Genomic DNA, 24,401 nt, shown 5'->3' on the forward strand with positions numbered 1-24,401 from the left:
TAAGGATGATGTTGAATACAGCCAGGAGCCAGAGCCCAAGTTTTGTAGGATTACAAGAAAAAAATTAACTGTGTTTCTTGTCTTTTTCAATTACTTCACCACTATCATGCTCATATTAAACAGTTACTACTTACTATGGTGGTAGCTAAGGTCCTCCCTGGGGTGTCTTCAAAGACACAGCTTGATCTAGGTTTTGTTTGTTTTGGTTTGGTGGAAACAAAGTCTTAAGTAGATCAGGCTAGATCAACTTAATGTAAAGCCGAGAGAAGCAATGATCTTCGCTTCATAATAAGAGTCCTGGAGACACAGCAGCACATCAGTTTGTTTTATGAACTTGCAAAGTAGACATCAGCCTTGAGAAAAGACAACTGTTTGGCGCACAAAATTTAACACCAAACTAGTCTTTATGCCCCAATCACATTTCTCTGCCCTTGTTTGTTCTTACTGACTGAATTCTTCAGATAGCTACAATGTTCCTGATGTCTAGAACTGCCCCCTCCCCAAATTCCTCATCCTAATGGTTCAGGATACAAACTCCTCCTTTTCTAATATGTGGGCTTGGTCAGGCGGGCAGGCTACCCCTAGTCTTTCAACCCTAGCATGCATTGAGGATGTCTAGGCAAGCAGGCATCAGCTGAGGAGACAGGAGCTTAGTGCCCCTGCTTGTCTCTGATGAACCCTAAGCACCTCATACTGAAAATGGACCATAAGGATGGATTGCTTACATTGTCTGGGTTGACCTTGAACTCCTGGCTCCTCTGCCTCTATCTAATCCCAGTGCTGGGATTACAGGTGTCCACCTTAAAGGGCTCATATTTTTAGGATATGTTTTTCTGCTTTGTAGGCTTTCTTTGATCTTTAAAAAAAACCTACTTTGGTCTCAGCTGAATAATAATAATAATAATAATAATAATAATAATAATAATAATAATAATAATAATAATAATAATAATAATATCCCCTCATTGGACAGAGCAGACTCAAAACAAAAAATAAAACCAAAAGAAGTCAAAATAGATCCACTCATGTTAAATTTTGGTCCCCAGACAGAAACTAAGCTGTTTATTGACCTCCCAGAAAACCAAGAGAATCCTGAGCTAATGCCTGGCTTTTGTCTTTTTTTTTTTTCTGTCCTGTACTTATTCTCCAACAATTCCATATACGTATCAATGTATCTTGGTGATATCTACCTCCCAATTCCCCACTCCCACTCCCCGAGAAAAAAGGCAGAAAATGAAGGTCCGCACCCTTAATCCTCACACACACAAAAGGACCCCATGATGGTGTCCTACCCTTGCCCCCACTGTGCAAACAGGAAGAGTAACTTTGAAAGAACCGGCTCTCCCTTCCGTGGTTCCGCGGTTTTCAGCCATTCTCTCTTTACAAAACCAGCCTCTCCCGCTTGCCTGGTTAAAACATTTTGAGTGATGGAATGAAGAAAACAAAGTCTTAAGGGACGTCCTTTCTTAGAAGGACAGTCTCCTCCGAGCCTCAAGATTAAAGTAGGCGGGCAGTAACCGGAATTCCTTCAGAAACTCGGCTAGGAGACTCGCGGGACGCTCTGGGTGCCTTCCTCCTCCTCCTGCAAAACAGGAGATTTGCCGGTGATCTCGAACTCTGCCCTGGGTGCTGATTATTTAGTTCTCGTCGGAACCCCAGAGTTGGATTTCTTGCCCGATTTACAGAAAATGTTACTGATGCCCCGCCCCCACCCACGGCGGGCGACGCGGGGCGGCCCTAGGTGAATTCCCTTGGGTGGCACCGCCCGAGGCTCCGCCTCCCTGGGCCGACGCCCTCGTCACCTGTCGCCGGTGGGCCTGGCGGCCGGCGCCGGGGCAACGGGCGCCCGGGACTCCCCCGGGATCGAGATGTGGCAGGCTGGCCGGTGGGCGCCCCTATTCCTGTGCCTGCTGCAGAGCGCCCCAGGTAAGCACGGGCCGCGGGGACGACGAGGGCGGGCCACCTACCCGAGGTCCTGAGAGGGGACGTGGTGCTGGGCCTCAGGGACCAAGTGCACCCTCGGCGGGTTTCCTTGGTCCCAGAAAGAAACAATCCTGAGCTGGGGCGGACGAAAGGATCTGGGTTACCTTACTCCAGGCAGCTCCAGATAGGCCTGGAGACAGAGGCGGGGACATCGGGAAGTGTTTACTGTATTTGTCGAATCCCACACTGCAAACCTGATTGACCCTTATAAGCGAGGGACATACCGGGAGCTGGCCTCCCTCTCCTGGGGACTCAGCTCTGGGTGATCTGGTCCCTGCTCTGAGACTCTTTAACCGGACGTTTTCTCTCTTCCTCTCTCACCTGGTTAAAAACAAAATAAAACAAACAAAAGACAGTGGGACACAAAATACCCGAGGCCAGGACCCCAGCACAGAACCCCAACTTTCCACGGATCAACTGCCCTGGAAGGAGAACCCCTCTAGGTAGCCATGAGCGTACCTCGTGAACTTAGCCTGGCAGTAGAAAGGGCTCCCGAAAGCCCATATTATCTTCGGTTGCTTCTTCGTATTGGTCATTGTGCTGTCATTAAGGTTTTCAGCCCAGTTGTCCCATGAGCCTGATAGTCAGCATTTCCAGCATTTCCAGGCGAGGGGAGCTGAGCACTGAAGAGGTTGCCTTAGAAGTACCCCCACAGTGGGACACACAGGGCAAAAGAGCAAGGCTGAGCAGTGTTTTGAGTTAATGAGGGTCCTGTTCTAGCCTCAACACAAACTGGCTTAGTTCACACACACACACACACACACACACACACACACACACACACACACACACTCTAAGGGTGTGAGTGACACCTGCCCCGAGGAGTGATCTGTCCTGGGGACTGAGTGACATTTTGTACAGCCCCACACCAATCTAAACTGTGACTTTTCCCTTGTGACTAAGCTCGAACTTTGGGCCTGTCCTGCTCACGGGTGGCTTAAAAGTAAGGGGCTTAGGCACCGACTGGCCTCCTGCTGGGTTCCTGCCCGGCAGACTGAGAGTTAGGTTTAAGGACAGTGGGAGCTTCTCAGTGAATCAGCTTCAGGGCGCAGGACAGGATAGAAATAGACACCCCCAGGCATGGGGTTGAGCTGAGAGACGTCGCGTAGAGGTTGGTTTATCCTGCATGGTGCCTAAAAATGTATGGGTCGGTCTCCATCACTGAGTCATGTGACTGAATTCCCCATGTGACTGTGAGCTCCTGGGGGAGGAGGGGACGCAGGAGAAGGAGCCGTTCCCTTCTGTTCCCTGACACGCTGAGGAACATGGGAAGCGTGGCCAATGGGCGTGGTTGCTCATGCTTCTCATTCTAGGACCCAAGGTGCTGAGTCAAGAGAACCATCACACAATCCCAGTGAGCCATGGTCTCTATCGTAGTCAAAGGGGGGCTGGCAAGGTGGCTCAGAGTAATGGTTCTTGACTGGAGTCTGCATGGTGGAAGGAAAGAATCAACTCCTGCAAGTTGTCCTTTACCTCCACATAGAAGCTTGTGCGTGTGAACACACACACACACACACACACACACACACACACACACACACACACACACACACAAACCATACATGTATAAAGCAGTCAAGCCGGGTGGTGGTGACAGCACTCTGGAGGCAGAGGCAGATGGATCTCTGAGTTCAAGGCCAACCTGGTCTACAGAACAAGTTCCAGGACTGCCAGGGTTACAAGAAGAAACCTTGTCTCAAAAAACAAAACAAAACAAGACTGTTTTTTTTTTTAAGTGATCACTAGACAGAATAAGACTGAGCCCCAGGAGAAACTGGAAGAGGAAGTTAGCCCAGAGCTCAGACCTGAGAGTCGCCTTGATCTAGACTTGAGTATCTGAGAAGGCCTTGGTTTCCCCATCTGTCCCGGGAAGCTCCTAGAATACTCAAAAGTGCTCGGCTCAGCTACCCGGAAGTTACAACCCAATACACAGGGGCTGTTGTTACTCTGTTGTCATCATCAGCATCTCCTCTTAGAGATGGCGAGGCAGGCCGCTGGAGGAAGTGGCATTTGAATAAAACCTTTCAAAGGTTAGATGGTGAACTCCAGGCAACCCAAGACACCAAGGTTCAAAGACATTCGAGCCAGAGGGTATCCTCAGCTGTGTGAGCCTGTGAGCCGGGGCCACCCAGACAAGTCCTCAGACACCCGGATGAGGAGTATGAACTTTATTCCGAAGGCAGAGGAAGGGCAGGAAGCCTGGGCAGGAAGCAATCCGCTGAGGTAATCAGTGGTATAGCTGGTTATCTGTGAAGGAGGAGGTAGGGAGAGGCCAATAAAAGGTAGCCAGGGAACATGTCACAGAGAGACGATGCTACCCTCCCCGTAGGAAGGGATGTGGCCACACCCGGACCTTGTCCCTGAAGGTGCTGCAAAGGGAGCCAGCCGGTCATGGTGCTTTTAATGTGGATTTCATGTGATTTAATTCCCTTTCCATTGGGACAAAACACCTGAAGGAAGTCACTTAGAGGAGAAAGAATATGCTGGAGCTCAGGGTTCTAGGAGGCCTAGGGCCATCGTGGTGAGGAAAGGCATGGCAGAGTGACTTTACTGTACGGCAGCCAGAGAGTGTGGTGAGGGCTGCTCTCTTGGGCTGGACGCAAAACAGAGAGAAAGGGACTGGAATAGGGCTGGATATAACGCTCACAGGCCGACGCCCTGGTTACCTATTCCACCAGCCAGCTCCCACCTCGTACAGGCACCGCAGCTTTCAAAATGACACTAAGAGCTGGGGACCAAACATTACAAATATAAGCCCTTGGGGGGCATTTCAGGATGAGACCCGGACACGTAGGATACTTCACGTACCTGCCAGAGCGCCTAGGACCTAGGAACCAGATGCCCCTCGCAGAAGAAATCCGTTTTCCCTGGCAAATCTTTCTGTGGCTCTCGCATGAGTGACGGGCTTTGGGCTCACAGGGCGACCCCCTACACGTGTGCCAATGGCACGCACACATCCACACCCACACAGACATGTCATGCAGGCACAAACACACATGCCCATACACACACACTAATAATAAATTAAAAGTTTAAAAACAGAACAACAAAAACAGAATGCCTGCTCCAAGAATCTTCTGGGGTCCCGGAGGGGTATGAGGTCATTCATTGGCTCCTGCCTCATGGCAATCAAGTGGAACCCACCCTCAGGTGTCAGAGGAGGTAGACTCTGCTCTCGTGGCACAGACGGGACACTGAGGGCTGGCCAAGGGAAGGGGCTGCAATACAGCAGCCGGCAGCTGCCGGGTCCGGTGCCAAGGAACCGAACCCCCTAACAGGCTTCTTTCTCTTTCTTCAGCTGTTTATACCTGTGCCAAGCACAGCCAAGAACGAGCTCCCAGGTTTCATGACCTCTTTCTCTCCCGCAGGAAGGCCCTGTCTAGCCCCACCCAGAAATGTGACCCTGCTCTCCCAGAACTTCTCTGTATACCTGACGTGGCTCCCAGGGCTTGGTAGCCCCCCAGACGTGACCTATTCCGTGACTTACCAAGGGTATAGGGGAGCCTCCACGCTGGTGGGTGGGGAGATGGAGACGGGGGGGGGGGGGGAGGGGGGCTTCCCCGGGCTAGCTGCACTCTATGTGGTCAGCGCTCAGAAGTTCTCCTGGTTACTGGGAGATGGCATGTGTCAGGTCCTTGTTGGGGACGGGCTTTTGATATAGGGCTCAGAGGTGGTAGGAGAGCGACTCGGTGGAGAATGGCGTATGAGACTTTGTGTAACGTTGGAGTAAGGCTTGAGTGAAGCTGTGAGGGCCAAGACACCGGGGGGACAGAATTATTTGGAGTCTGTAGTGGTCACTTTTCTGTTGCTGTGATAAAACACCACAACCAAGGCAACTTATGGAAGAAAGAGTTTATGTTTCAGCTTATACCTGCAGAGGAAGGGAGTCCATGGTGGTGGAGGAAACCCAGCAGCAAGGGGCCGGAATGGGAAGTGGGCATCTTCGACACAAAGTGCAGAGAGGCTAGAAGCTTTCAAAGCCCCTCCCCCAGGCATGTCCTTCCACCAGCAAGGTGGCACCGCCTCCCCCAAACAGCGTCACCAGCAGGGTACCACATGTTCAAATGTCTGGACTGATGAGGGACATTTTTTTTTTCACTCAAACCGCCAAAAAGGTCGTTCTAGCTAATGAGTGAGATTCAAGTGGTCAAAGATCTGGTTCTGCTTCCTATGGAACCCGGTCATTGAGCTGGACAGGGCTGCAGGGTATGATCTTGGAAGCCCAGGCTGTCTCTGCTAATTTGGAGGAGTCTGAAAAGGGAAACTAATGAGCCATCTTTCAACCACGCCCAACTTAAATCCTTCTATCTTCCCTCCTTCCTTCCTTCCTTCCTTCCTTCCTTCCTTCCTTCCCTCCTTCCTTGTTGGTAATCAAATCCAGTCACCCTCATGCATGTTAGGCAAGCACGTGACCATTGAGCTACACACCCAACCCAGAGGAAGGGTTTTTTTTAACTCTTGGCTTTGGTTTTTTGGTTGATTGGTTGATTGGTTGGTTTGCTTTTTCGAGACAGGGTTTCTCTGTATAGCCTTGGCTGTCCTGGAACTCTCTCTCTCCGTAGACCAGGCTGGTCTGAAATCACATCGATCCGCCTGCCTCTGCCTCCGGAGGGCTGGGACTCAAGGCGTGAGCCATCCCCCCCACCCCCCCATCCCCCCACCTCCCCCACCCCCGGCTCCCGGAGGAAGGGCTTTAAAGACCAGACTCTGTTCCGTGGCTGCGCTGGGCTCTCCAAGCTCTCTGGCTTCAGCTTTGCAGGGGACAGTGGTGTCCATCGCAGACTCGATGTGTGTAACTGTTCAGATAGAAGGACTGATGCTTTCATTCAACCACCTCTTTCCACCCGAACTCAGTTGTTCTTTGGGATTTTTGCTTAGTTTCTCCTGTGGACTGTATTTCTTTCTTTTAGACGACAATCTTAGTTGTCCTGGTGATGGGAGAGGATAGTTTTAGAGGAACCTATAACAACGCATTACTCGTTTCCTTTATCCCAAAGTCTGTCGGAGAGCCTCCTGTACGTTGTCCCCCAACCTTCCTCACGCCGCAGCCCTCTAAATACAGTGCCTCGTGCTGCGGTGACCCGGCCAACCATAGAGTTGCCTTCGCTGTTACTTCATGACTGTAATTTTGTTCCTGTGATGAATCAGAATGCAAATCTCCGTGTTTTCCGATGGTCTCAGGCGACCCCTGTGAAAAAGTCGTTCAGTGCCTACCCCCCATCTCCCATGGTCGCGACCCACAGGTTGAGAACCGCTGCTCTAGGATCTGCTGATTTTACAGGACTGCCGTGACGCCTTTCGTCCGTTCTGAGCTGACGTCTTTAGGTGTTCAAAGTCTCTAGCAAGATCTCTTTCCGAGTCTTGTTTTTAATACAGAAAATTCCCCTTGGTCGTTCGTTCTGTTCCCTTGCTTTGATTTTCTTCTTCAGGAACTCCCATCCTTTCTGTGTTTGGTGGGCTTTTGCTCCCTTAGGTGGTTGTCTTTTTCTAGAACATTCCATTTAGTTGTTTAATGTGTGTATCTTTTGTTCACTTATGCTGTTCTCCAAACAATATAGAGTTCGCTATTGATTGCTTTTAATTCCATGTGCCTTCATGCTCTGGATTATTTCCCATCTTAAATGTTTATTTATGAGTTAGGGGTGTACATGGCATGTGTGTGGGCCAGGGGATTCCCCCAAACTCATGTTCTCCTCATAGACGAAATGCATCCTCTTGTGTCTCAACAAGGTCTTTCCTCACTCCAGTATGGAGGTCAGAGGACAGTTTTATGGAGTCAGTTCTCTCCTTCCACATGGGTTTTGGGGGACTGGGTTTGAGTCACCAGGCACGTGCAGCGAGCACTTTGCCAGCTGAGCTAGTTTTTCTTAAGATCTATCTAACAAGGTTGCAAGTGGAAGTGCTATTTTTATTGTTCCCTGGCTGAGCTCATATTTTCTGTTTAAGACAGCACTTTTGAGTTAAAGTGTGCATAGCGATAGAACAAAATGCTGCCAGGGGAAGTATCCGGGCAACCTCCCGGACAACGAATGTATGAAGCACCCCCGTTAGTCACAGAGCTTCTCTCAGGCCATTCGGTCCCCAAGCCCCATGTCTGGACAGCTGCCCATCTGCCTCTGGCACTAGGGATCAGCCTTGCTGCGTGTTCCCAAAGTTCGTATCAGTGGACTTGTGACCATGTGGTGCACCATGCCTGTAATCCCAGAACTAAGGAGACTGAGGCAGGAGGATTGTCCTGAGTATGCAATCAGCATAAACTACATAGTGAATTCCAGACCAGGCTGACTACTGTATATGGTCCTTGTTGCCAAGAGAGAAAGCGAGTTTGTGTAGTGTGCTCCTTTTGTGCAGGACTGGTTTTGCTTAGCACCTTTCTGGGATGTGCTCATATCGTTGCATTTGTCTGTTCGTTTCTTCTTTATCACTGAGTAGTATTTCAGTTGGGAGAGAGAGTTGGGGGGAGAAAGGAGAGAGAGACAGAGAGAGACAGAGAAAGAGAGAGAGAGAGAGAGGCTCTTAACCACTGCACCATTTCTCCTGTCTTGTTTCTCTGTTTTCCCCTTAGTGGGTTTCGGGGTTCTTCCCAGTTTGGGGTGTGTATCAGTTTGCTATGGCTGTTGCATACACTTGCCATGTTCTCCTCACAGACAAAGTACACCCGCTGTGTCTCAACAGCCCCAAAGGTCTTTCCTCACTCCAGCACGCACTGTAAGTCCAAAGTTGCACCTAAATATTATCTAAGGTGTGGGCGTAACTTAGAATATGACTCATGCTGAGGCAGGATTACCCTCCGTCGGTGGACCTCAGGCACCAGATGAAGTCATGTGCATCTGAACTGAAATGGTAGGGCAGGTGCGAGATAAATGCATCCGTTCTGAGGAGAGCAGCAGGTGGCAGTCAAACCTGGTGAGGCAGCCTCCAGTAAGGTTTTTTGTTTGTTTGTTTGTTTGTTTGTTTAATTGATTTTTTGAAAAAAATATTTATTGCTGGGGATGATGGCACATGCCTTTAATCCCAGCACTCAGGAGGCAGAGGCAGGTGGATTTCTAAGTTTGGGGCCAGGCTGGTCTACACAGTGAGTCCCAGGAAAGCCAGGGTTACACAGAGAGACCCTATCTTTAAAAACCAAAAGCCAGCAAACAAACAAAAACCCACCCACCTCCCAAAAAAGATCCTCCCCCCCCCCCTCTCTATGGAGGCCAGAAGAGGGTTTGGATACCCAGGAAATAGACTTACAAGTGACCGTGGGCTGTCTGAAGTGGGTGCTCGGCAAGAGCACCAAGTACTCATAACCGCTAACCCCTCTAAGCCAAAAATCAAACCCAGCCCCTGCTTATTTGATTTTTGAGACGAGGTTTCAGTCCGTAGCTCGGGGTGGCCTCAAACTGAGAGGTTCTACCTCTCAAATACTGGGAATAACAAGCGTCTGCCACACTGCCCAGTTTTGCTGATTATATATATATATATATATATATATATTTTTTTTTTTTTTTTTTTTTTTTTTTTTTAAAGACAGGATCTCTCTATGTAGTCTAAACTGGCTTAGAATTCACAATGTAGATCACGCTGGCTTGGGGCTCATGACCTTCCTGTCTCTGACTCCCAAGTGCTGGGACCAGAGGTGCACTCCATCAACACCTGGCTCCATTTAAGGCCCCGGAAACAATGTGTTTTATCTCAGTGCTCTGGCCTTGGGCCCACTGGGCAGGCTGCCCTGAATTTTGACCCCAGCAGGCTGGCTGGCTCTTCCCTTATCCCTTCCCTAGGGCAGCCCTGTCTCTGAGATGACTGGGTCCCGAAGTTTGGGGAGACAGTCTTGCCTTCACCCACTGTTGATCTCTCAGTCGCCTCCATGGTCCATCTTCCCTTGTCCTAAATAAAAGTGCAAGTTAATACACAAATAACTCTTTTGTTCCCTCTGACCAACTTACTTCATTTTCTTTAGTCTCTGTGCCCTTCAGTCAAAGTCTACCGGATTAATTCCACCTGCAGTTGTGTTTTCTGCTGAGGGAGCTGACTGCATTCATGTGTTGCATCCACCTGTAATTCTCTTTTTAAAATAGTTATTTATTTCCATGTGTGTACGTGTCTTGCCTGTATGTATGTAAGCGTTCTAGCATCTGGGGCCGTTAGATGCCAGAAGAGGGATCCTCTGGAACTGGAGTTACATGTGGTTGTGAGCTGCCATGTGGGTTCTGGGACCTGAACTCGGGTCCTCTGCAAGAGTTAACACATGCTCTAGCACTTGGTGGAGCATGCCTGTAATCCCAGCACTTGGGAGGCAGAGGCAGGCAAATCTCTAAGTTTGGTATTTGTCTATAATGAGAGTTCCAGGACAGCCAGGGCTACACAGAGAAACAATGTGTAAAGTGAAAAAAAACTGAGAGAGAGAGAGAGAGAGAGAGAGAGAGAGAGAGAGAGAGAGATCCTCTTAACCACTAAGCCATTTCTCCTGTCTCAAAATCCATGATTTCTTTATCGAAGAATCTTTCAGCCGTAATGTTGAAGTTCTCTCAAGAACACTTGTTTTTAGACAGGGTTGCATGTAGCCCGGGCTAGCTTTGAACTCACTGAGTTGCTGAGGATAACCATGAACTCTCAATCCTCTTTCCTCTACTTCCCAAGTGCTGGGATTACAGACATTCACTGCCACACGCAACTCTTTATTTATTTATTTATTTATTTATTTATTTATTTATTCGCTCATTCATTCATTCAGTCATTTTGCTGTATGGATAAGCTGAGACTTTGGGCTTTTCCAAATCATCAAGTTCTGGTTCCTTTTTTGGGGGAGGGGGGGGAGACGGGTTCCAGACAGGGTTTCTCTGTGTAGCCCTGGCTGTCCTGGACTCACTTTGTACACCAGGCTGGCCTCGAATTTACAGCTATCTGCCTGCCTCTGCCTCCCAAGTGCTGGGATTAAAGGTGTGCACCACCACGCCCGGCCTTGGTTCCTTTTTACATTAACAACCTCTCACATTTTATAGGAAGCTAAAATTGGACCATACTTTGAACAATGTGCTTAGGATTTCTTCAGGTAAATATTCAAGTTCAGCTCTCTTATTGTTTATTTTTGACAAAACACTAGAACACACACACATGCACACACATGCACACACACACACAAAATGCTAGAACACAATTCAGCCAAGTGTCCAGCCACTATGTAAGAGGGACAGGCCTTCCCTCTACTTGTCAGTACCAGCGGGTGTCCTTTCTGCCCGAGGACCTAACCAGAACCACCCTCTGCGGTAGTTTGAGCAGTGTTCCCTGTAGGTTCGGGTTTTGAACACTTGGTCCCCAGTTGGTGATGCTGACCTCTGCATCACCCTTACCTTAGCCTCCTTGATCCCCTAGGGCTCATCCATCAAGCCCAGGAACATGCTTGACTTCCTGCCCCGCACACTCCACATCCAGGCTCTGAGCACATTCAACAGGTTTCACCTCCGAAATGTCCCCTGGATCCCCCTGCTCTTGCTCTCTGTGCCGCCTGTTCTCTCACTGCTGCAGCCTCCTACTCTGCTTCCACAGTCATCTTTGAAAAAGCATTTTAATGAATTAGTGTGTGAAGGTCGGAAGATAACTTTGTAGGGTCAGTTCTCCTTCCCGTGTGTGTGTGTGTGTGTGTGTGTGTGTGTGTGCGCGCGCACGCGCGCGCGAGTATGTGTTGGGTTTTTTCTTTTCTTTTCCTTTCATTTTGTTTGTTTGATTTTCAAGACAGGGTTTCTCTATGTAGCCCTGGTTGTCCTGAAACTTGTTCTGTAGACCCGGTTAGTCTCGAACTCAGAGATAACCTGCCTCTTCCTCCCAAGGGCTGGGATTAAAGGGGAGTGCCACCATCCCTCTGCTGCCTGCTGGTTTTTGTTTGTTTGGTTATTTTCTATCTATCTATCTATCTATCTATCTATCTATCTATCTATCTATCTATAAGCTATCTGTCCATAAATTTACTGTCTGTCTATCTATCTATCTATCTATCTTAGAGACAGGGCCTCACTAGCCCTGGCTGGCTGGACCTCTTTGTGTAGACCAGGTTGGCCTCGAACTCACAGAGATCATCAGCCTATGTGTGTGCTGGGATTAAAGGCGTGCGCCACCATACCCAGCCTCTACTTGCATCTTGACATGAGTTCTAGGGATCAGACATACGTGGCCAGGGTTGTGTGGCAAGCACCTTTACCTGTGAGACCATCTTGCCAGCTCCAGGGGTGACTTTTTACAATTATAAGTTAAATCCCCCTCAGTGTGCCTCAGCCTGTTCTTGATGCTCTAACGAAGCACCTTAGTCTGGGTGAGTTAGAAATAGTAACCATTTGTTTCTCACATTTCTGGAGGCTACGGAGCCCAAGGTCAAGGCACTAGCAGATCTAGTATCTGAAGAGAGACAATCCTAAGATCAGGCCTTCTCACTGTGTCTTTACACAACAGAGATGCCAACCCTGTGTCCTCTCGTGGGAAGAATCAGGGTGTCCAAACAGCTCTCTGAAGGCATATTTAGATAGCCATCCTTACCAGGCCTCTTGTCCTCATGGCTTAATACCCAGGAGGCATCACTTCGGGGTTTAAATCCCAGCATTCATTTGGAGTAACACTTGCCTTCAAACCAGAGCAGTCCCCGTTTAAGCGTCCAGTGGCTTTCCATCACACTTGGGATAAATTCACATTCCTAACCAAGACCCGCAAGGCCCCTGACCTGATGCCACCTCCCAGTCCCCCTGGCCACCTGGCCTCACCCGCCCTTACCTACCGGGCTTTGGCTCTCTGGCCTTCTTGCATCTCTCTGGATATACCAAACTCCTGCCCATCCGTCCTAGTGCCCTTTCCATTGCTGCAATAAACACCAGGACCAAAAGCAACTCAAGAAAGAAAGGATTTATTTGGCTTCCATGTCAGGATCATGATGGGTCATTAAGAGAAGTCGGGGCAGGAACGGAAGCCTTTACCCATGGAGGAACGCTACCTACACCTGGCACTTCATGGTTTGCTCGCTCTGCTTTCTTATACAACCCAGGACCACCTGCTGATAAGTGGCACGGCCCACAGTGGGCTTTTTCCTCTCACGTCAACCATTGGCCAAGAAAACGCCCCGCCCACTTGCCCACGGGCCAATCTGATGGAGCCATTTTCTCCTCTGAAGTTCCCTCTTCCTGGATGGTCCTGGCTTGTACTAAGTTGACAAGAACTACCCAGCGCGCTGCCTCAGGCCTTTGCTCTCTTGCTCTCCCACTCCACAGCCCAGTTTCCTCTTCCTCCTCGCTGGAGAGTACCATCTCCCTGGCCTTTTTTTTTGAGCTGCCCTTTGAAAGCATTTTTATCAGTGCAACTGCTAAGCTCCTGGATTCATCTTGTGGTTGTGACGACAGCCCCTTGTTCCCTCCTAACAGCTTCGAGGAGCTTGGGGAGGCAGGGATCTCACCTGCCACCTTTCGCTGACTCCTCGGTACCTGGAATAGTGCCTGGGGTTAGATCACCTCTTTGACCTCTGTGTTCTGAGGATGTTGCAGTTCTATGAAGCCCTATATGTTCCCCTCCGACATCCATCAGCACCCGACGTGGCCCCTGGCGTGCAGAGAGTGGCTTCTAGACGCCTGAGCAAGTCAACACACAAGAAACACCCACTGCCATTAGCAAACGAGGTTCCACCACAGCCTTATGAGGAAGAACTGCAGATAGGAGACTGGGAGTGAGGGGCAGAGGCAGGATGCCCATCCACATCTGTCTGCCAGTGGCTGCCTGGCTCAGGAGATGGGCAGGCAGCTGGACCAGCGGCATCTGGCTGGGAGGGTGGGATAAATATTTGGTAGGTCCTTTAGCCCAGAGGTGAGTCCGCGGCCTGATTTCTTCGGTCTCTTCCCTCAGCTATCCCAACCCCCGCCGTTGGCGAAAAGTGGAGCAGTGTGCGGGCATCAAGGCTCGGGTGTGTCCCCTGATGTGCCTGAAGAAACAGGATCTGTACAACAAGTTCAAAGGGCGAGTGCAGGCGGTGTCTGCATGTGGCAGGTCCCCACAGGTGGAGTCCAAGTACCTGGCGTACCTTTTTGAAGGTAGGTCCCAAGGCTGAAGAAGCGCATGCGACTTTTGCAGAGGACCAGCATTTGGTTCCCAGGACCCATGTCAGACGGCTCACAAGAAACTCTAACTCCAGTCCTGTGGAATTTGACACCTTCTTCTGGCCTCCTTTGCTCTCCTGCATACACATGCACGCACACACACACATGCACACATACACACATGCACACATACACGTGCACACAAATAAATATTTTTAAAGGTAGGCCCTTTTAATGGAGAGGCTAAGTGAAAACATGGCCCATTACAATTATCATGTGTGTGTGTGTGTGTGTGTGTGTGTGTGTGTGTATTAATGTGTCAATGTGTGTTCATGTATGTGCACATGTATGCATGTGTGCGCACATGTATGCATGTGTGCATGTAGGGGTCATAGGGTAATCTCTAGTGTCGTTCCTCAGGCATCTCTTTCTTCCTACATAACATCTCTTACTGACCAGGAACTTACCAGGTAGGCCAGACTGGCTTCTCCAGGCCAGAGATCCAGGGAGCTCAATGGCCTCTCTGCCCTAGTCTCTACCGCCCTTCAGACTGGGCCTCACCATAGACCAGGGCAGAATGAACTTCTTAGCGCATTCTGCTTGCCAGGCTAAGGTCCTTGGTCCCTCGTTGCTGCGTTTCTCCTCATGCCTACCCCACTCCTTCAAACCGGAAGTGACGCAATCGTGTCCTAATCATATTTGGCATCTCAACACCATCCCCTCTGCTCTGTGTCTTCTGTTACCAACAGCAGACAGCCCTTTGCTCTTCAAAGCCCTGGGCCCCTCACCATGTTAAGGTTATAAACCCTAGCTGAAATTCCTTTTTCTGCTCAGCAGTGACACAGCAGACTGGCCGTGTGCACGGTTCCACCTGCCGTGGGCTTTCTTCCTGGCCCTCAAATTCACATCTTTTGCAAGTACAGAATTCATTCGCCCCATGTAAAGGTCTCCCAAAGTTGCTTTTTATTACAACATCAACTCAAATTCCAAGATCTCCCAGGCAGTGTCTGAAACAGACTGCCAGGTGGCTGGGGTGTAATCCACTTCTCAACATGATTCCTCCGCACCTATGAACCAGCGAGGCTGAAGGAAACGATCTCTGTTCCCCATATAAAGTGTGGGAGGGGAACGGTAACACTAATAAAAATAGAGGAGACCCGGGAAATGGGGACATTGGTCCAAAACAGCTTTAAATCCAGCCAGGGAGACAAATGCCGCTCAGGTTGACATAGGACAATTCTCCTGAAAACCCGGAGAAGAACTTTGAGTGCCGCTTCCCAGGCAGGCTTCCTTCTCCACCACGGGCCACAGCACCCGCAAGCCAAGGAGGTTTGCCAGGCTCTGTCTTGTCAGCAGCAATGAAATCAACAGCTTTCTTCGATGTCATACTCGAAAGGCCAGGTGTCAATGCGTCTGTGGATAAACAAGTCTCAGGAATTATGGGCCTTCTGCCACGGCTTGAAGAGCCACCCCTGTGGGACACCTGGTGTCGTGTCTAGGTGCATTGTGCTGGGTTGCTCTCCCTGGACATCTTTGACTGACCCACCTCCCATATGTCGTCTTCTCTCTGGGACAGCAAGAGACAGACCTAAGTTTTGGGAGGTTACCGTCTGGTGTTCACAGTCTTCCTCACCTAGACTTGGGTAAAGTCAGAAGGGTCCAGACTCCCATCCAACATCCACCCACTACTAATAGTGTATCCTGGCAACTTGTGCCTTCTAGGGCAGCTGTTCTCAACCTGTGGGTCACGACCCCCACGGGGGTCGCATATCAGATCTTTGCATTACGACTCATAACGGTAGCAAAAGTACAGTTCTGAAGTAGCAACAAAAATGTTTTATGTTTGAGTGTCACCGCCACATGAGGAACTGTATTAAAAGGTTGCAGCATCTGGTCTAGGATCTTTAAAAAAAAAAAAAGAAAGAAAGAAAGAATTGAGCTGGGCGTGGTGGCGCACGCCTTTAATCCCAGCACTCGGGAGGCAGAGGCAGGCGGATCGCTGTGAGTTCGAGGCCAGCCTGGTCTACAAAGTGAGTCCAGGATGGCCAAGGCTAACACAGAGAAACCCTGTCTCGAAAAACCAAAAATAAATAAATAAAATGATTTGGTGAAGGCTTGGGAAAGAGTTCAGAAGTCAAATGCTTCAGTGAGCCTCAGGGCCAGTGGGAGACCCTGACTCAAAACATAAGGTGGAGTTCAACGGGAGGTTCACTGACTGGGCGTGCTCGCCCACACATACACATGCATACACATGTGGGATTGTGCTGCAATCCAGGGTCAGCGAGAGGCCAGTGAAAAAGGTGTAAGGGGCTTGCAGCACAGCAGATATTTGAAAAATGGGCAGGACAGGACAGAGACAAGACTATGGAGACTGGGTTCCTGGAGGGTTTTTTTTTTTTTTGACTGGTCCAATCCTGTCTCTGACAGTGGAGCCGGCCCCTCCCACCCTTGAGCTCACCCAGATGGAGAAGATGCTGCGGGTCAATGCCACCTACCAGCTGCCTCCTTGCATGCCTTCTTCCATGGAACTGAAGTACGAGGTGAAATTCTGGAAGGAGGGCGTGGGAAACAAGGTAAGGAAGAGTGCCTGTGCTGTCCCCAGCCAGGTCCCCTCCCCACCTCTGACACCGCCTCCTGCACTGTCCTCCAAGAAGCCCTCCATTGTTTCCTGACTCCAGTCAGCCCTTGATGGTGTACAGCACCCAAGGCCTGGCCAACGTCCTGTGCAATGGGAGTGTTCTACCACAAGATGGAGCACGAGGCACTTTGCCCTTCAAGGAACAGGTCTCAGCCGCACCATAGTTTTCAATCCTTTTGAAAATTGCGAGCCTTATCCCCGAGTGAGTGGGGGAGGCGTGCAAGCCCAGGGATGTGTGCATTTGAGTGTGCCAGTCAATATCCGTGTGTACCTGGGTTCATATGGCAGCCCCAAGGTATTATCATCACTTACTTTTCATCTGTATTTATTACAGGGTCTCACCATGGAACCCAGGCTGGCCTGGAACTCATTATGTGGACCAGGCTGTCCTCAAACTCATAAAGATCCGAATGCTAGGATGGATGCTCTACCTTATTTTTTGAGACAGGGTCTCTCAGTGAACCAGGTGCTCTAGATTACGCTAGGCTAAGTGGCCAGCAAGCCCAAGGGTGATGTTCCTCCTGGCCCTGACTGCCTAGTTCTGGGATTATAGGCGTGGCCATCTTTTCATGTGGGTGCCTGGGATCGAACTCACGTCCTCACGCTAGCACAGAAAACACTCCACTGAGTGAAGTCCCCCCCCCATGCCAGCTATTTCTCCCCCGCCCCCCCCCCAACACACACACACACACACACACACACACACACACACACACACACACAGTAAAAGTTTGACTAAAATATTTTGGGCTGCAGGAAATTGATTCTCCAAATTACCAGATTGATTTCAGAAAGCTCTGAAAATCCAGATGAGCAGCTCCAAGCCAAGAAAAAGCAGCCAGAGGTGACCACGAACCGCTCTTTGTGCCTCCAGCTGCAGACCTGTTTCCAGCACCTACCAGGACCAGGCCTGAGTATTCATTTATGACAGACTAATAAGCCAGCAATATGTTTGCCACTTGCGGCCCCGTGCTCTGAGCTCTGCAGCCGTAACTCGAAAAGTGGCCACTCACAGACAATATGGAAGAAAGCACATCTTGCAAGGCTCCCATTTATACAAGTAGGCAGTGGGGTAGAACGGCTGTAGCAGGGGCTCTTCTGCCTTCTTCTAACATTCTCTGACCCCCGGGATGTGAACGTAAGGTGGCTTCTGCCTTCCCACCAACACACACAATTTGTTCAAGTCTGGGTCTCATGATATAGTCTAGGTTAGCCCAAACCCAATCCTCCTGCCTCAGGCTCCTGAATGAATCTTGAGATTACAGGCATATCTCACCATGCTTGGATTAAATGTGTGTATAATGGGCCGGGCGGTGGTGGTGCACACCTTTAATCCCAGCACTTGGGCGGCAGAGGCAGGTGGATCTCTGTGAGTTCGAGACCAGCCTGATCCATAGAGTGAGTCCAGGACTGCCAGAGCTTTACAGAGAAACCCTGTCTCAAAAAAACATATATATAATGTTTATAAGTCAATAAAAAATTAATATCCTAACTAGAGCTGTCCAACAGAAACATAATATGAGACATGTGCGTCATTTAACTTTTAATTGCATATATTTATTGTGTGTGTGTGAGAGTCTGTGGGGGCAGGGCAGGCATGTGTGCCACAGCTTGTGTCTGGAAGTCAGAGGACAACTTTGTGAAGCTGGTTCTCCCCTTCCACTTGCTGTTTTTTAGGGGCTGAACTCAGATCAATCAGGCTTGGCAGCAAGCCACGTCACTAAAGTCATCTCACTGGCCCCCAAGTCACTTAAAATACTCCTCATTAAATTAAACGTTGGGCTAGATTTGAGGGGAAGGGAGGTAGTTGAGATGGCCCAGGCTGGCCTTGAACTTGCTATGTAGGCAGGAATGACCTTGAACTCCTGATCCTCCTGCCTCCACCTTTAGGTGTTGATATTACAGACCCGACTTTATTTTTTTTATTTTTTATTTATTTTTTTATTTTTGGTCTGGAACTGGAGATTCTCCTGCCCTTTATCCCATAGCATATTGCCGGGAAATAATACAACCGCTGAGCTGTTTGCCTTTCTTTTTTCTCCTCTGACTTTGGAACTGATAGGCATTTTGTATTCAGGGCAAATCTCTGTTCGCACTAGCCACCTGCCCCCACCTGGGACTGCCCTGGGCAGCTGGGGCAGCTTCTGAGCCTGCTCTGATTGAATGACCCTCACCCCCAGCAGACTGGGGGGCCCGAGGGCTGGGAACCTGTAGAAACTCTTCTTGAAGCAGGGACCCCTTGGTGAGCTACACAGGAGTGACCCCCAAGTAGCAGGCCGCTTTTGAACCCCCAGTGGTCTGTAAGAAGAGACATGAAAAGTTCCCAGGTCCCCACCTTACCTCACCTGGCCACCCCACTGCCTGTGCCCATCAGCCCCTCGTGTGCACCATGGATGCTTTGCTTCTCCAAACAGACCCTGTTTCCTGCCGCTGCACACGGCCAGCCAGTGCTCATCCCTCTCCAGCAAGGTGCCAGCGGGCGCCACTGCCTCAGCGCCCGCACCGTCTATACCTCCACTGCCCCCAAGTACAGCCTCTTCTCTGAGCCCAGCTGCCTCTTCCTAAGGGCCCCAGGTGGGTGCAAAGCAGCCAAGTTGCGTGATACGAATGGGTGGAAGTATAAACTGAGAGACGGGTTCACAGAGAACCCCAGCTCTACCACAGTGGCTGTGTGGGTCTTTGGGTAGTTTATAGACCCTCTCTGAGCCTTGGCTTCCACCAGAATAGGTTTATTCTCCTAGGGGTGAGTGGGATGGTACCTGAACGACCTGGGACTGCAAGGGGGGGCGGGGGCGGGCTGAGGCCATTGTTCCTATGCAATTTGTGTGTTCTCTCCTCCCTAGGGGCCAGCTGGCCTGTCCTGGCACTGCCCCTACTCTTGCCTCTGCTGGTAGCAGCTGCCACAGCAGGTGTGGTCTGGAAGAGACTGGAAGGGAACCCCTGGTTTCAGTGGGTGAAGATGCCTCAAGCACTGGTACAGCATATCTGGGGGGGGTACATAGATGGCATGGAGGGGTGTATAGAAGTGGGGGGGAGGGGCGTTGAGAAGCAGGAAGTGGGGCTAAGGTTCCGGTGCTTCCGACAGAGTGGGCCAGACGGTAACATTGCCTGTCATGCCTCAGTGTCTAAGTTCCGACCCTGGCAGCCCCAAACCCAACAGCAAACCTGCCAACCAGGGAGATGTGCTTACACCCATTTCTGTGGAAGCACTTCGTCACTTTTAGGGATTTGTCAGGAACAAAGAGTAGCACCTGACCCTGAGACCCAGGAGAGGAGAAGGCCAGAGTGTGTGCGTTGGTAGGTGGTACAGATGAGGGGCATTAAGGCTCAAAATGCTTAGTTTGATTTTGATTCCCCCCCCACCCCCCCACCCACCCCCACCCCACCCCACCCCCACCCCCGAGGACAGGGTTTCTCTGTGTAGCCTTAGCTGTCCTAGACTCACTTTGTACACCAGGCTGGCCTCGAACTCACAGCGATCTGCCTGCCTCTGCCTCCCGAGTGCTGGGATTAAAGGCGAGTTAGTTTACATTTTGGCCAAGGTCAGTCTTGGGGTGCTGAGTCCTCTGTCAGAATCCAGGAGCTACCTGGGGGAAGGGAGAGGCCTAGAGAGGTCAGTGAGGAGGTGGATCACAGGTCCACAGGAAGTGAGGGCCTTTGAGGATCGAGTCCCCTGTGTCCCTGTCTCATAACAGGGAGTAGCTTCAAAGGCCTTTAGTGAACTCACATACATGCCTGGCCAACTGCCTGGGCAGTGACCTCTGCTGGTCAGTGCATTGACCCAGCCCTGAGGCTGCGTATTTATGGAGGTCAGCAGCATCTCTCATGTCGATGGCATCTCCCACACCATCTGTGTCTCCCATAATAATCCAAGCACTCTCCTCCACCTCAGTGGGGAAGCTCTGAGGTGCGTGTATACAAAGGCTCCTCAGAACACTTAAGGGTTTTGCTAGAGAACAGCCCCCCCCCTTCAAATCAGTACCCCTTCTCGCGCTGTGCTTGGCCCTGGAGTTTCCTGGAAACGCCTCCCAAAGAAACAGCTTCCACTTAAACCCATCTGGACTATTGTCAGGGGGCCCCAGATTCAACTAGCCATGCCTCAAGAAGCCCAAATCATCTGCCCCGTCTCCTTCCTACAACAGGACTTTTCTGAATACAGACACCCAATGGCAGCCTTTCAGCCCAGCGGGCCTGAGGTCCCAGATGACTTGACCATCTATCCCCAAAAGGAACCGACCATAAGGATCAGACCAGTCCCTCGGATCAGGGACCCTGCCACACGACAGACAGGATCAGAAAAGGACAGCACCGAGGATGAAGATGAGGATGCCGAAGACAGTGACAGCGTCAGCGTCCTGCCCTACCTGGAACGGCCCCTCTTCCTGAAGGAGCAGTTCCAGGTTATGGGGCACTCGGAGGCAGATGAATCTGGGATGGATTCAGGGGGGCCCTGGACACCCTCAGTTGGGAGCAAAGGCTCCTCTGCCTGGGACTCCTCAGGCAGGAGCTGGCCCAGCACTGTGGACTCCTTGCTTAAAGATGAAGCTGGGTCTTCCAGCGGTTTGGACAAGGAAGAGCCAGAGCAGGAGCCTAGTGGAGATGAACACCAGGAGGCTCTCCCGTGCCTGGAATTTTCTGAGGACTTGGGCACTAGGGAAGAGCTTCTGAAAGATGACCTCTCCGGATGGAGAAATGGGGGCTCTTTATCCCCACAGAAATTTCTGGTTCCTGGAGATTCCCCAGTTTCTCTTCAGACACTGACTTTCTGCTGGGTCAGCAATCCTGAGGAAGAGGAGGGGGAGGAAGAAGAGGAGGAGGAGGAGGAGGAGGAGGAGGAGGAAGATGACTGGGAATCAGAACCCAGGGGCAGCAGCACCAGCTGCTGGGGCACTTCAAGCCTGCAGAGGACTGAGGTCAGGGCTGGGATGCTGAGAGATTACATGGCCAGGTGAGCTAGCCCTGGTGCTCTACTCATGCCATCTCCCCTGCACTTCCCAGGGACCAGAGACACCTCCAAGACTCATAAATCATGTCCCTTCCTGAGACGGCCAAGGTCCTGGCCGTTCTCTGTGGATCACTCAGAGGCTCTTGGCCACTGGAGTGAGCTGTAAGATGGCAGCATTTCCAATGACCCACCTGCTGTAGGTGACCTGTGAGAGGGATGGCGCTGTGGTCAGAGACTTGTTGAGTTCCAGTCTGCCCAAATTGTCCCTGGGATGACAGACCTGGTGGAAAATCACCCTTTGGACCAAATGAAAACAGGTGAAGCCAGGTAGTTGTGGGCACCAAGGGCAGACACGCCCTAGTCCATAAGTCATGTGTAGCGCTGCACAAAACAGACCTGGGTCCAAATCCCAGCTCTGCGGTTTGCCAGTAGTAACCTCAGCAAGCCACTCTTAATCTGTATGCCTCCTCTGCTGCTGTCACGTGGGCATGGTAAGGATTCAGGGAGTTTTGGGGGCCACCAATGCCATTTGTACTGTCCATGCATTAGAATCCTCCATCTGTCCAGACTCCTGGGAGACCCCTACCTTCCAACCTGACTACCCCCTAGGTCACCTCATTTCTTCCTTGCCACCCTTACACCTTCTCATCAAGGTCCCCCCTGAAACCAGAACCCAACCAACTTTGTTCCTTTTTCAAACGTGGTCCACCCTCCAAGGCCCAGATTTGTTGGGGGCAGGGCAGAAATGCACTCCTGGCCTGGTGTCCTGTTTGAATGGCATTGTGACAGTTTTGTTTTGTTTTACTGTTGTGGTCATAATGAGGTCCTAGTGTTTGAGAAACTAGTGTCTTTTGGAAACGGAGGGGGGGGGGCTGTCCTCGCTCTGCAGTGTGTGTCCTTGGCTTACAGGTGAGCACAGCTGTCACTCATAGAACCAAAGTCTTTGTGGCTAAGGATCTAAACAGTCCATGATGCAGAAAAGAGCCCACAGCAGCTTTACCCATAGGCCTGTGCAGTGTTAAGACTTGCATAAAGCCACAGCCTTCCAGACCCCATGTGAGGGCATCCCTTAAAACAGTGGTTCTCAACCTTCCCAGTGCTTTGACCCTTTATACAGTTACTCATGCTGTGCTGACCCCGAACTATAAACTTATTTATTTGCCACTTCATAACTGTAATTTTGCTACGGTTATGGATAGTAATATAAGTGTCTCTGTTTTCCAATAGTCTTAGACAACCTCTGGGAAGGGGGTCATTTGATCTCCCCAAAGGGGTCAGGACCCACAGGGTGAGAAATGCTGCCTTAAGGTCATTTGATGCAGGGGTTCTCCAACTCACTGTCAAAGGCCCTTGGGGGGCGGGGTCCTAGGCCAGTAACCTCACTGAGCTGATGTACACACAGTGGCTTTGCATAGAAGGTGTGTCACAGCTAACAAAAAGTTCTTAAAGCACTGTCCTCCTTACAGTATCTGTCTTGTTTCAAACAAAGGGCCCAAGGTACACCAAGGCAAGACTTTTTTTTTTTTAAGTCACCTGGGTGCTCCAGTGACTTAATATGTGTGTCCCCAAGAGTTCCTAGAGTCGTTCAAACTGACAGGAGGTCTTTGCGGCCACCTCTGGGACACATACACATATACACACAACACACACCTACCTCTCTGGAGTCTCCCTGAAATGATGCTTGACCGTCTCACTGAGCCCAGAAGAACGAATGCGCATGCGTGAAGATGCCCATAGCGCAAGCTCAGGACCAGCTCCCGGAAATGTCCCAGCCAAGACCCAGCTGAGCTGCTCAGTGGAGGCTCTGTCAGAAATCCTTCAAAATGATCATGACAGCGTCCTCGCTTTATGCGCTTACTTCCTGCTTGTCCACCTTAATTGTTTAAAAGAACGGTTCCCAAAGTTTACTCTCATCTAGCCTGTGCCTTTAGGTCCTTCTAAATCCCAGCTCCTTTCTAAATCCCAGCTCCTTTCAGCCATTAGGTCGTTGACAAAAAGCCTGTGGGAAACCCAAGGATCGAAACAAAAGTTCCTGAGGTGTGTTCCCCACTTTGCTTACATAACAGCCCTGTGCCCAGCATCTGCGGACTGCCAGGATACCAAGGTCAAAGTGACGGACTTGAGTCACAGTGGTGTGCGGTTTCAGCACGCTGAGGCTATACACCTTTCTTACATATTTGTATTTTTGTAGAATTTTTGTACTGTATTTTATATCCTATTTAAATAATACTTTAATATCTGTTAATATAATATCCAAAACCTTAAATAAAGAGACCTATTTTTAGAAAAAAAAATCTATAATTGGTGGAAACTAATGTGCATTCAGCAGTTTGGAACACACGGATCTTGTTTTGCGTCCCCAAAAGGAGACTCAGGGGAAAGGGTCGGGGAATACAGCTTCCAGATGACACCATACAGAATGGGGAATTGAGGCGGGCGGTGGTGGCGCACGCCTTAAACCCCAGCACTTGGGAGGCAGAGGCGGGCGGATCGCTGTGAGTTCGAGGCCAGCCTGGTCTACAGAGTGAGTCCAGACAGGCAAGGCTACACAGAAAAACACTGCCTCGAAAAACCAAAAAAAAGAAAGAAAGAAAGAAAGAAAGAAAGAAAGAAAGAAAGAAAGAAAGAAAAATGGGGGACCCCATTGGGGAGAAGGACCTCCCCCCAGTTGAGGTACAAAACAAAACAGGTCCCTGATTCTGGAGATGGGGGCTCCACATCCCTGGGAATCTTCTGATGTCAGTGCCTGGCCCATCAAATTTGGCCCCCTACAAAGCCAGGAGCT

The 24,401-nt window shown here is 50.3% G+C and overlaps 1 protein-coding gene across 3 annotated transcripts; it reads left to right on the forward strand.

Moving 5' to 3' along the window:
• Nucleotides 1-1,782: 1,782 nt before the first annotated feature.
• On the forward strand, nt 1,783-23,902 carry IFNLR1 (interferon lambda receptor 1). Of its 3 annotated transcripts, XM_084788306.1 has the most exons (7): nt 1,783-1,926; nt 5,352-5,475; nt 13,843-14,027; nt 16,461-16,606; nt 19,086-19,245; nt 19,515-19,645; nt 20,814-23,902. In XM_084788306.1, exons 1-7 carry the CDS (start codon nt 1,869-1,871, stop codon nt 21,621-21,623), a joined length of 1,614 nt encoding a protein of 537 aa, XP_084644432.1. In that variant the 5' UTR covers nt 1,783-1,868; the 3' UTR covers nt 21,624-23,902. The 3 variants fall into 3 exon arrangements, with proteins under 3 accessions (XP_084644432.1, XP_084644434.1, XP_084644433.1); XM_084788307.1 differs by lacking the exon at nt 1,783-1,926 and having other exon boundaries at nt 5,368-5,497; XM_084788308.1 differs by lacking the exons at nt 5,352-5,475; nt 13,843-14,027.
• Nucleotides 23,903-24,401: the final 499 nt, after the last annotated feature.

Source organism: Acomys minous (genome assembly GCF_964271855.1).
Source record: "Acomys minous genome assembly, chromosome: 6".
In the NCBI taxonomy this organism is placed as follows: domain Eukaryota; kingdom Metazoa; phylum Chordata; class Mammalia; order Rodentia; family Muridae; genus Acomys; species Acomys minous.

Bases quoted from the DNA above. Each gene is read 5' to 3' on its own strand.
- IFNLR1 (XM_084788306.1), top strand. From the start codon at position 1,869: ATGTGGCAGGCTGGCCGGTGGGCGCCCCTATTCCTGTGCCTGCTGCAG. The intron at 16,607-19,085 runs GTAAGGAAGAGT...TTCTCCAAACAG, and splicing joins AGGAGGGCGTGGGAAACAAG to ACCCTGTTTCCTGCCGCTGC. The intron at 19,246-19,514 runs GTGGGTGCAAAG...TCTCCTCCCTAG, and splicing joins CCTCTTCCTAAGGGCCCCAG to GGGCCAGCTGGCCTGTCCTG.